General features: G+C 53.3%; 2 protein-coding genes across 8 annotated transcripts in view; one reads left to right on the top strand and one right to left on the bottom strand.

Moving 5' to 3' along the window:
* The window catches only part of LOC137346878 (uncharacterized), a 398,647-nt gene extending 387,595 nt beyond the window's left edge, over nucleotides 1-11,052 (bottom strand). For all 7 annotated transcript variants that reach the window (XM_068010837.1, XM_068010836.1, XM_068010841.1 and 4 more), the window contains exon 1: nucleotides 10,922-11,052. In XM_068010837.1, the coding sequence (XP_067866938.1) occupies nucleotides 10,922-10,972 (51 nt within the window). In that variant the 5' untranslated portion in view covers nucleotides 10,973-11,052. The remainder of the gene's footprint in view (nucleotides 1-10,921) is intronic.
* A 69-nt stretch (nucleotides 11,053-11,121) lies between these two features.
* LOC137346877 (integrin alpha-E-like) overlaps nucleotides 11,122-13,495 on the top strand; it is a 397,091-nt gene continuing 394,717 nt past the window's right edge. Inside the window, exon 1 of the mRNA XM_068010834.1 lies at nucleotides 11,122-11,162. The gene's annotated coding sequence lies outside the window, so the exon portion shown is untranslated. The remainder of the gene's footprint in view (nucleotides 11,163-13,495) is intronic.

Genomic DNA, 13,495 nt, shown 5'->3' with positions numbered 1-13,495 from the left:
ACCGATTTCCCCTCACTCTCTCACTGACACCCGATTCCCCCTCACTCTCTCACTGACACCCGATTTCCCCTCACTCTCTCACTGACACAGATTTCCTCTCACTCTCTCACTGACACACAATTTCCCCTCTCTCACTGACACCCGATTTCCCCTCACTCTCTCACTGACACCCGATTCCCCCTCACTCTCTCACTGACACCCAATTTCCCCTCACTCTCTCACTGACACCCGATTCACCCTCACTCTCTCACTGACACCCGATTCCCCCTCACTCTCTCACTGACAACCGATTCCCCCTCACTCTCTCACTGACACCCGATTTCCTCTCACTCTCTCACTGACACCCGATTTCCCCTCACTCTCTCACTGACACCCGATTCCCCCTCACTCTCTCACTGACACCCGATTCCCCCTCACTCTCTCACTGACACCCGATTTCCTCTCACTCTCTCACTGACACCCGATTTCCTCTCACTCTCTCACTGACACCCGATTTCCCCTCTCTCACTGACACCCGATTCCCCCTCACTCTCTCACTGACACCCGATTTCCCCTCACTCTCTCACTGACACCCGATTCCCCCTCACTCTCTCACTGACACCCGATTTCCACTCACTCTCTCACTGACACCCGATTTCCCCTCACTCTCTCACTGACACCCGATTCCCCCTCACTCTCTCACTGACACCCGATTCCCCCTCACTCTCTCACTGACACCCGATTTCCTCTCACTCTCTCACTGACACCCGATTTCCTCTCACTCTCTCACTGACACCCGATTTCCCCTCTCTCACTGACACCCGATTTCCTCTCACTCTCTCACTGACACCCGATTTCCCCTCTCTCACTGACACCCGATTCCCCCTCACTCTCTCACTGACACCCGATTTCCCCTCACTCTCTCACTGACACCCGATTCCCCTTCACTCTCTCACTGACACCCGATTTCCCCTCACTGTCTCACTGACACCCGATTTCCTCTCACTCTCTCACTGACACCCGATTCCCCCTCACTCTCTCACTGACACCCGATTTCCCCTCACTCTCTCACTGACACCCGATTTCCCCTCACTCTCTCACTGACCCGATTTCCCCTCACTCTCTCACTGACACCCGATTTCCCCCTCACTCTCTCACTGACACCCGATTCCCCCTCACTCTCTCACTGACACCCGATTCCCCCTCACTCTCTCACTGACACCCGATTCCCCCTCACTCTCTCACTGACACCCGATTCCCCCTCACTCTCTCACTGACACCCGATTCCCCCTCACTCTCTCACTGACACCCGATTTCCCCTCACTCTCTCACTGACACCCGATTTCCCCTCACTCTCTCACTGACACCCGATTCCCCCTCACTCTCTCACTGACACCCGATTTCCCCTCACTCTCTCACTGACACCCGATTGCCCCTCACTCTCTCACTGACCCGATTTCCCCTCACTCTCTCACTGACACCCGATTTCCCCCTCACTCTCTCACTGACACCCGATTCCCCCTCACTCTCTCACTGACACCCAATTTCCCCTCACTCTCTCACTGACACCCGATTCCCCCTCACTCTCTCACTGACACCCGATTCCCCCTCACTCTCTCACTGACACCCGATTCCCCCTCACTCTCTCACTGACACCCGATTTCCTCTCACTCTCTCACTGACACCCGATTTCCCCTCACTCTCTCACTGACACCCGATTCCCCCTCTCTCTCACTGACACCCGATTCCCCCTCACTCTCTCACTGACACCCGATTTCCTCTCACTCTCTCACTGACACCCGATTTCCCCTCACTCTCTCACTGACACCCGATTTCCTCTCACTCTCTCACTGACACCCGATTTCCCCTCACTCTCTCACTGACACCCGATTCCCCCTCACTCTCTCACTGACACCCGATTCCCCCTCACTCTCTCACTGACACCCGATTTCCTCTCACTCTCTCACTGACACCCGATTTCCTCTCACTCTCTCACTGACACCCGATTTCCCCTCTCTCACTGACACCCGATTCCCCCTCACTCTCTCACTGACACCCGATTTCCCCTCACTCTCTCACTGACACCCGATTCCCCCTCACTCTCTCACTGACACCCGATTTCCCCTCACTCTCTCACTGACACAGATATCCTCTCACTCTCACTGACACACAATTTCCCCTCTCTCACTGACACCGATTTCCCCTCACTCTCTCACTGACACCCGATTTCCCCTCACTCTCTCACAACCCGATTACCCCTCACTCTCTCGCTGTCACAGATTTCCCCTCACTCTCTCACTGACACCGATTTCCCCTCACTCTCTCACTGACACCCGATTCCCCCTCACTCTCTCACTGACACCCGATTTCCCCTCACTCTCTCACTGACACAGATTTCCTCTCACTCTCTCACTGACACACAATTTCCCCTCTCTCACTGACACCCGATTTCCCCTCACTCTCTCACTGACACCCGATTTCCTCTCACTCTCTCACTGACACCCGATTTACCCTCAGTCTCTCACTGACACCCGATTCCCCCTCACTCTCTCACTGACACACAATTTCCCCTCTCTCACTGACACCCGATTTCCCCTCACTCTCTCACTGACACCCGATTTCCTCTCACTCTCTCATTGACACCCGAGTTCCCCTTCAATCTCTCACTGACACCCTATTCCCCCTCACTCTCTCACTGACACCCGATGCCCCTTCACTCTCTCACTGACACCCGACCCCCTCACTCTCCCACTGACACCCGATTTCCCCTCACTCTCTCACTGACACCCGATTTCCCCTCACTCTCTCACTGACACCCGATTCCCCCTCACTCTCGCACTGACACCCGATGCCCCTTCACTCTCTCACTGAAACCCGACTTCCCCCCACTCTCTCACTGACACCCGATTCCCTCTCTCTCTGACAGATGACCGATTCCCCCTCACTCTCTCACTGACACCCAATTCCCTCTCACTTTCTCACTGACACCCGATTCCCCAACACTCTCCCACTGACACCCGATTCCCCCTCACTCTCTCACTGACACCCGATTCCCCTTCACTCGCTCACTGACACCCGATTTCCCCTCACTCTCCCACTGACACCCGATTTCCCCTCAGTCTCTCACTGACGCCCGATTCCTCCTCACTCTCTCACTGACTCCCGATTTCCCCTCACTCTCTCACTGACACCCGATTTCCCCTCACTCTCTCACTGACACCCGATTTCCCCTCACTCTCTCACTGACACCCAATTTCCCCTCACTCTCTCACTGACACCCAATTTCCCCTCACTCTCTCACTGACACCCAATTTCCCCCTCACTCTCTCACTGACTCCCGATTTCCCCTCACTCTCTCACTGACACCCAATTTCCCCTCACTCTCTCACTGACACCCAATTTCCCCTTCACTCTCTCACTGACACCCGATTTACTCTCACTCTCTCACTGAAACACGGTTCCCCCTCACTCTCTCACAGACACCCTATTCCCCCTCAGTCTCTCACTGACACCCGATTCCCCCTCACTCTCACACTGACACTTGATTCCCTCTCACTGACACCCGATTCCCCCTCAGTCTCTAAATGACACCCGATTCCCCCTCACTCTCTCACTGACACCCGATTTCCCCCTCACTCTCCCACTGACACCCGATTTCCCCTCACTCTCTCACTGACATCCGATTTCCCCTCACTCTCTCACTGACACCCGATTTCCCCTCACTCTCTCACTGACACCCGATTACCCCTCACTCTCTCACTGACACCGATTTCCCCTCACTCTCTCACTGACACCGATTTCCCCTCACTCTCTGACTGACACCCGATTCCCACACACTCTCTCACTGACACCCGATTCCCCCTCACTCTCTCACTGACACAGATTTCCTCTCACTCTCTCACTGACACACAATTTCCCCTCTCTCACTGACACCGATTTCCCCTCACTCTCTCACTGACACCCGATTTCCCCTCACTCTCTCACAACCCGATTACCCCTCACTCTCTCACTGACACAGATTTCCCCTCACTCTCTCACTGACACCGATTTCCCCTCACTCTCTCACTGACACCCGATTCCCCCTCACTCTCTCACTGACACCCGATTCCCCCTCACTCTCTCACTGACACCCGATTTCCCCTCACTCTCTCACTGACACAGATTTCCTCTCACTCTCTCACTGACACACAATTTCCCCTCTCTCACTGACACCCGATTCCCCCTTAGTCTCTCACTGACACCCGATTCCCCCTCACTCTCTCACTGACACCCGATTCCCCCTTAGTCTCTCACTGACACCCGATTCCCCCTCACTCTCTCACTGACACCCGATTCCCCCTCACTCTCTCACTGACACCCGATTTCCCCTCACTCTCTCACTGACACCCGATTCCCCCTCACTCTCTCACTGACACCCAATTTCCCCTCACTCTCTCACTGACACCCGATTCCCCCTCACTCTCTCACTGACACCCGATTCCCCCTCACTCTCTCACTGACACCCGATTCCCCCTCACTCTCTCACTGACACCCGATTTCCTCTCACTCTCTCACTGACACCCGATTTCCCCTCACTCTCTCACTGACACCCGATTCCCCCTCTCTCTCACTGACACCCGATTCCCCCTCACTCTCTCACTGACACCCGATTTCCTCTCACTCTCTCACTGACACCCGATTTCCCCTCACTCTCTCACTGACACCCGATTTCCTCTCACTCTCTCACTGACACCCGATTTCCCCTCACTCTCTCACTGACACCCGATTCCCCCTCACTCTCTCACTGACACCCGATTTCCTCTCACTCTCTCACTGACACCCGATTTCCCCTCACTCTCTCACTGACACCCGATTTCCTCTCACTCTCTCACTGACACCCGATTTCCCCTCACTCTCTCACTGACACCCGATTTCCTCTCACTCTCTCACTGACACCCGATTTCCCCTCACTCTCTCACTGACACCCGATTTCCCCTCACTCTCTCACTGACACAGATTTCCTCTCACTCTCTCACTGACACACAATTTCCCCTCTCTCACTGACACCGATTTCCCCTCACTCTCTCACTGACACCCGATTTCCCCTCACTCTCTCACAACCCGATTACCCCTCACTCTCTCACTGACACAGATTTCCCCTCACTCTCTCACTGACACCGATTTCCCCTCACTCTCGCACTGACACCCGATTCCCCCTCACTCTCTCACTGACACCCGATTCCCCCTCACTCTCTCACTGACACCCGATTTCCCCTCACTCTCTCACTGACACAGATTTCCTCTCACTCTCTCACTGACACACAATTTCCCCTCTCTCACTGACACCCGATTCCCCCTTAGTCTCTCACTGACACCCGATTCCCCCTCACTCTCTCACTGACACCCGATTCCCCCTTAGTCTCTCACTGACACCCGATTCCCCCTCACTCTCTCATTGACACCCGATTCCCCCTCACTCTCTCACTGACACCCGATTTCCCCTCACTCTCTCACTGACACAGATATCCTCTCACTCTCACTGACACACAATTTCCCCTCTCTCACTGACACCGATTTCCCCTCACTCTCTCGCTGACACCCGATTTCCCCTCACTCTCTCACAACCCGATTACCCCTCACTCTCTCACTGACACAGATTTCCCCTCACTCTCTCACTGACACCGATTTCCCCTCACTCTCTCACTGACACCCGATTCCCCCTCACTCTCTCACTGACACCCGATTTCCCCTCACTCTCTCACTGACACAGATTTCCTCTCACTCTCTCACTGACACACAATTTCCCCTCTCTCACTGACACCCGATTTCCCCTCACTCTCTCACTGACACCCGATTCCCCCTCACTCTCTCACTGACACCCAATTTCCCCTCACTCTCTCACTGACACCCGATTCACCCTCACTCTCTCACTGACACCCGATTCCCCCTCACTCTCTCACTGACAACCGATTCCCCCTCACTCTCTCACTGACACCCGATTTCCTCTCACTCTCTCACTGACACCCGATTTCCCCTCACTCTCTCACTGACACCCGATTCCCCCTCACTCTCTCACTGACATCCGATTCCCCCTCACTCTCTCACTGACACCCGATTTCCTCTCACTCTCTCACTGACACCCGATTTCCTCTCACTCTCTCACTGACACCCGATTTCCCCTCTCTCACTGACACCCGATTCCCCCTCACTCTCTCACTGACACCCGATTTCCCCTCACTCTCTCACTGACACCCGATTCCCCCTCACTCTCTCACTGACACCCGATTTCCACTCACTCTCTCACTGACACCCGATTTCCCCTCACTCTCTCACTGACACCCGATTCCCCCTCACTCTCTCACTGACACCCGATTCCCCCTCACTCTCTCACTGACACCCGATTTCCTCTCACTCTCTCACTGACACCCGATTTCCTCTCACTCTCTCACTGACACCCGATTTCCCCTCTCTCACTGACACCCGATTTCCTCTCACTCTCTCACTGACACCCGATTTCCCCTCTCTCACTGACACCCGATTCCCCCTCACTCTCTCACTGACACCCGATTTCCCCTCACTCTCTCACTGACACCCGATTCCCCTTCACTCTCTCACTGACACCCGATTTCCCCTCACTGTCTCACTGACACCCGATTTCCTCTCACTCTCTCACTGACACCCGATTCCCCCTCACTCTCTCACTGACACCCGATTTCCCCTCACTCTCTCACTGACACCCGATTTCCCCTCACTCTCTCACTGACACGATTTCCCCTCACTCTCTCACTGACACCCGATTTCCCCCTCACTCTCTCACTGACACCCGATTCCCCCTCACTCTCTCACTGACACCCGATTCCCCCTCACTCTCTCACTGACACCCGATTCCCCCTCACTCTCTCACTGACACCCGATTCCCCCTCACTCTCTCACTGACACCCGATTCCCCCTCACTCTCTCACTGACACCCGATTTCCCCTCACTCTCTCACTGACACCCGATTTCCCCTCACTCTCTCACTGACACCCGATTCCCCCTCACTCTCTCACTGACACCCGATTTCCCCTCACTCTCTCACTGACACCCGATTGCCCCTCACTCTCTCACTGACCCGATTTCCCCTCACTCTCTCACTGACACCCGATTTCCCCCTCACTCTCTCACTGACACCCGATTCCCCCTCACTCTCTCACTGACACCCAATTTCCCCTCACTCTCTCACTGACACCCGATTCCCCCTCACTCTCTCACTGACACCCGATTCCCCCTCACTCTCTCACTGACACCCGATTCCCCCTCACTCTCTCACTGACACCCGATTTCCTCTCACTCTCTCACTGACACCCGATTTCCCCTCACTCTCTCACTGACACCCGATTCCCCCTCTCTCTCACTGACACCCGATTCCCCCTCACTCTCTCACTGACACCCGATTTCCTCTCACTCTCTCACTGACACCCGATTTCCCCTCACTCTCTCACTGACACCCGATTTCCTCTCACTCTCTCACTGACACCCGATTTCCCCTCACTCTCTCACTGACACCCGATTCCCCCTCACTCTCTCACTGACACCCGATTTCCTCTCACTCTCTCACTGACACCCGATTTCCCCTCACTCTCTCACTGACACCCGATTTCCTCTCACTCTCTCACTGACACCCGATTTCCCCTCACTCTCTCACTGACACCTGATTTCCTCTCACTCTCTCACTGACACCCGATTTCCCCTCACTCTCTCACTGACACCCGATTTCCCCTCACTCTCTCACTGACACAGATTTCCTCTCACTCTCTCACTGACACACAATTTCCCCTCTCTCACTGACACCGATTTCCCCTCACTCTCTCACTGACACCCGATTTCCCCTCACTCTCTCACAACCCGATTACCCCTCACTCTCTCACTGACACAGATTTCCCCTCACTCTCTCACTGACACCGATTTCCCCTCACTCTCGCACTGACACCCGATTCCCCCTCACTCTCTCACTGACACCCGATTCCCCCTCACTCTCTCACTGACACCCGATTTCCCCTCACTCTCTCACTGACACAGATTTCCTCTCACTCTCTCACTGACACACAATTTCCGCTCTCTCACTGACACCCGATTCCCCCTTAGTCTCTCACTGACACCCGATTCCCCCTCACTCTCTCACTGACACCCGATTCCCCCTTAGTCTCTCACTGACACCCGATTCCCCCTCACTCTCTCACTGACACCCGATTCCCCCTCACTCTCTCACTGACACCCGATTTCCCCTCACTCTCTCACTGACACAGATATCCTCTCACTCTCACTGACACACAATTTCCCCTCTCTCACTGACACCGATTTCCCCTCACTCTCTCACTGACACCCGATTTCCCCTCACTCTCTCACAACCCGATTACCCCTCACTCTCTCACTGACACAGATTTCCCCTCACTCTCTCACTGACACCGATTTCCCCTCACTCTCTCACTGACACCCGATTCCCCCTCACTCTCTCACTGACACCCGATTTCCCCTCACTCTCTCACTGACACAGATTTCCTCTCACTCTCTCACTGACACACAATTTCCCCTCTCTCACTGACACCCGATTTCCCCTCACTCTCTCACTGACACCCGATTCCCCCTCACTCTCTCACTGACACCCAATTTCCCCTCACTCTCTCACTGACACCCGATTCACCCTCACTCTCTCACTGACACCCGATTCCCCCTCACTCTCTCACTGACAACCGATTCCCCCTCACTCTCTCACTGACACCCGATTTCCTCTCACTCTCTCACTGACACCCGATTTCCCCTCACTCTCTCACTGACACCCGATTCCCCCTCACTCTCTCACTGACACCCGATTCCCCCTCACTCTCTCACTGACACCCGATTTCCTCTCACTCTCTCACTGACACCCGATTTCCTCTCACTCTCTCACTGACACCCGATTTCCCCTCTCTCACTGACACCCGATTCCCCCTCACTCTCTCACTGACACCCGATTTCCCCTCACTCTCTCACTGACACCCGATTCCCCCTCACTCTCTCACTGACACCCGATTTCCTCTCACTCTCTCACTGACACCCGATTTCCCCTCACTCTCTCACTGACACCCGATTCCCCCTCACTCTCTCACTGACACCCGATTCCCCCTCACTCTCTCACTGACACCCGATTTCCTCTCACTCTCTCACTGACACCCGATTTCCTCTCACTCTCTCACTGACACCCGATTTCCCCTCTCTCACTGACACCCGATTTCCTCTCACTCTCTCACTGACACCCGATTTCCCCTCTCTCACTGACACCCGATTCCCCCTCACTCTCTCACTGACACCCGATTTCCCCTCACTCTCTCACTGACACCCGATTCCCCTTCACTCTCTCACTGACACCCGATTTCCCCTCACTCTCTCACTGACACCCGATTTCCTCTCACTCTCTCACTGACACCCGATTCCCCCTCACTCTCTCACTGACACCCGATTTCCCCTCTCTCTCACTGACACCCGATTTCCCCTCACTCTCTCACTGACCCGATTTCCCCTCACTCTCTCACTGACACCCGATTTCCCCCTCACTCTCTCACTGACACCCGATTCCCCCTCACTCTCTCACTGACACCCGATTCCCCCTCACTCTCTCACTGACACCCGATTCCCCCTCACTCTCTCACTGACACCCGATTCCCCCTCACTCTCTCACTGACACCCGATTTCCCCTCACTCTCTCACTGACACCCGATTCCCCCTCACTCTCTCACTGACACCCGATTCCCCCTCACTCTCTCACTGACACCCGATTTCCCCTCACTCTCTCACTGACACCCGATTTCCCCTCACTCTCTCACTGACACCCGATTCCCCCTCACTCTCTCACTGACACCCGATTTCCCCTCACTCTCTCACTGACACCCGATTGCCCCTCACTCTCTCACTGACACCCGATTGCCCCTCACTCTCTCACTGACACCCGATTTCCCCTCACTCTCTCACTGACACCCGATTTCCCCTCACTCTCTCACTGACACCCGATTTCCCCTCACTCTCTCACTGACACCCGATTCCCCCTCACTCTCTCACTGACACCCGATTTCCCCTCACTCTCTCACTGACACCCGATTGCCCCTCACTCTCTCACTGACACCCGATTTCCCCCTCACTCTCTCACTGACACCCGATTTCCCCTCAATCTCTCACTGACACCCGATTTCCCCTCACTCTCTCACTGACACCCGATTTCCCCTCACTCTCTCACTGACACCCGATTTCCCCTCACTCTCTCACTGACACCCGATTCCCCCTCACTCTCTCACTGACACCCGATTTCCCCTCACTCTCTCACTGACACCCGATTGCCCCTCACTCTCTCACTGACACCCGATTTCCCCCTCACTCTCTCACTGACACCCGATTTCCCCTCAATCTCTCACTGACACCCGATTTCCCCTCACTCTCTCACTGACACCCGATTTCCCCTCACTCTCTCACTGACACCCGATTTCCCCTCAATCTCTCACTGACACCCGATTTCCCCTCACTCTCTCACTGACACCCGATTTCCCCTCACTCTCTCACTGACACCCGATTGCCCCTCACTCTCTCACTGACACCCGATTTCCCCTCACTCTCTCACTGACACCCGATTTCCCCTCACTCTCTCACTGACACCCGATTTCCCCTCACTCTCTCACTGACACCCGATTCCCCCTCACTCTCTCACTGACACCCGATTTCCCCTCACTCTCTCACTGACACCCGATTGCCCCTCACTCTCTCACTGACACCCGATTTCCCCCTCACTCTCTCACTGACACAGATTTCCCCTCACTCTCTCACTGACACCCGATTTCCCCTCACTCTCTCACTGACACCCGATTCCCCCTCACTCTCTCACTGACACCCGATTCCCCCTCACTCTCTCACTGACACCCGATTTCCCTCCTCCCCCACCCCCCGCTCCCCTCGCCGTTACCTGATTGAGCTTGAGTTGTTCTCGCGCTGCCGCCAACCACACGCGCGCCATCGCCACCCCGACGGAGAAATGTTTACCATGAGGTCCGCTCGGTGTTGGGATCGTCACTATGGCGACCGTTCGACGTTGGGATGGTTCCATGGTGATTACCCCCCCCCCCCCCCCCCCCTCCCCGGTATATTTGGCGGTTGCGGCCTCGCGCAGACGCTGTGGATGCGATGTATGTAAGTGTGTTCCTGAGGTGAGACAATTAACACCAACAATAATATAAAGATTTAGGGTTTTATTTATGTAATTAAACTGAGTTTTAACTATTACCTTACTGCCGCCTTCTTGCAGCAAGTAAAGAACACCAAGGCACTTCTGTTATAAAAGCAAAATATTGCAGCTGCTGGAAATCTGAAATGAAAACGGAAAGTGCTGGGAATACTCAGCAGATGAGGCAGTATCTGTGGAGGGAGGAACAGAGTTAATGTTTCTGGTCTGTGACCTTTCACCAGAACCAGGCATCCCTAAAAATGAGGTGTCAGCCTGGTGAAGCTGCAACACAGGACTGCTTGCATGCCAAACAGCAGAAGCAGCATGGAAAGGCTATGGCGAATCAAATTCACAACCAATGGATCAGATCTAAGTTCAGCAGTCCTGCCACATTCAATTGTGACTGCTGGTGGACAATTAAACAACTAACAGGAGGAGGTGGCTCCACAAGTATTCCCATCCTCAACGATTGGGGGAGCAATCAGTGCAAAAGATAAGGCAGAAGCATTTGCAACAATTGCCAGAAGTGCCGAGTTGATAATCTATCTCGGCCTCCTCCTAAGGTCCCCAGCACCACAGATGCCAGTCTTTAGCCAATTCAATTCACTCCAAGTGATAGCAAGAAGCGGCTGAAGGCACTGGATAATGCAGAGGCTGTGGGCCCTGACAGCATTCCGGCAATAGTACTGAAGACTTGTGCTCCGGAACTAGCCACGTATTTCGCCAAGCTGTTCCAGTACAGCTACAGCACTGGCATCTCCCCGGCAATGTGGAAAATTGCACAGGTATGTCCTGTCTATAAAAAATAGGACAAGTTCAACCCAGTCAATTACTGTCCCATCACTCTACTCTTGACCATCAGCAAAGTGATGGAAGGGGTCGTCGACAGTACTGTGAAGTGGCCCTTGCTCAGCAATAACTTGCACAAAGAGGCTCAGTTTGGGTTCCACCAGGGCCACTCAGCCCTTGACCTCATTACAGCCTTGGTCCAAATATGGACAAAAGAACTGAACTCCAAAGATTAGGTGAGAGTGACTGCACCTGACATCAAGGCAGCATTTGACTGAGTATGGGATCAAGGCACCCTAGCAAAACTGGAGTCAATGGCAATCAGGGAGTAAACTCTCTTCTGGTTGGAGTCATACCTAGCACAAAGGAAGATGGTTGTGGTTGCTGGAGGACAGTCGCTGACCTGAAATGTTAACTCTGCTTCTCTCTCCCTAGATGCTGTCAGACTTGCTGAGTATTTCCAGCATTTCTTGTTTTTATTTAAGCTAAATGATTACTTTGAGTTGTCTTCACTGAGGAAGATGCAAGAAATCTCCCAGAATTCGAGATCCCAGGGCTGAGGGAGAATGAGGAATTGTAGGAAATTAGTCTTAGTAAGAAGGTTTATTGGATAAATTAATGGGGCTGAAGGTTGATAAGTCCCCAGGACCTGATATTCCACATCCCAGAGTTTTGAAAGTGGTAGCTATCGAGATAGTGGATGCATTGGTGATCATCTTCCAAAATCTATAGAATTCTGGAACGGTTCCTGCAGATTGGAAGGTAGCTAATGTCGCCCCATTATTTAAGAAGGGAGGGAGAGAGAAAACGGGGAACTACAGACCTGTTAGCCTTGCATCAGTAGTAGGGAAAATGTTAGAATCTATTCTAAAGGATGTGATAAATGGACACTTGGATAATATTGATCTAATTGGGCATAGACAACATGGATTTATGAATAGGAAATCATGTTTGACGAACCTGTTGGAGTCTTTTGAGGATGTTAGCAACAGAATTGATAAAGGGGAGGCGGTGGATGTAGTATACTTGAATTTTAAGAAGGCTTTTGATAAAGTCCCCCAAAGGAGGTTGGTTAGCAAAATTAAAGCACTGGGGATAGGAGGTAATATAGTGGCATGGATTAAGGATTGGTTAACAGGCAGAAAGTAGGAATAAACGGGTCATTCTCGTGTTGGCAGGCTGTGACTCGTGGGGTACCGCAAAGATCAGTGCTTGGGCCCCAGCTGTTCACAATATATATCAATGATTTGGATGTGGGGACCAAATGTAATATTTCCAAGTTTGCAGATGACACAAAACTAGGTGGGAATGTGTGTTGTGAGGAAGATGCAAAGTGGTTTCAGGGGATTTGGACATACTTAGTGAGTGGGCAAGAACATGACCGATAGAATACAATGTAGAACAATGTGAGGTTATCCATTTTGGTAGGAGGAACAGATGTGCAGAGTATATATGAAATGGTAAGAGATTAGAAAGTGTAGATGTACAAAGGCACCTGGATGTCCTCATCAATAAGTCACTGAAAGC

Source organism: Heterodontus francisci, chromosome 30 (assembly GCF_036365525.1).
Source record: "Heterodontus francisci isolate sHetFra1 chromosome 30, sHetFra1.hap1, whole genome shotgun sequence".
Taxonomy (NCBI): domain Eukaryota; kingdom Metazoa; phylum Chordata; class Chondrichthyes; order Heterodontiformes; family Heterodontidae; genus Heterodontus; species Heterodontus francisci.
The sequence above is the reverse complement of the archived record's forward strand: the minus strand, read 5'-3'. Positions and strand labels throughout refer to the sequence as shown.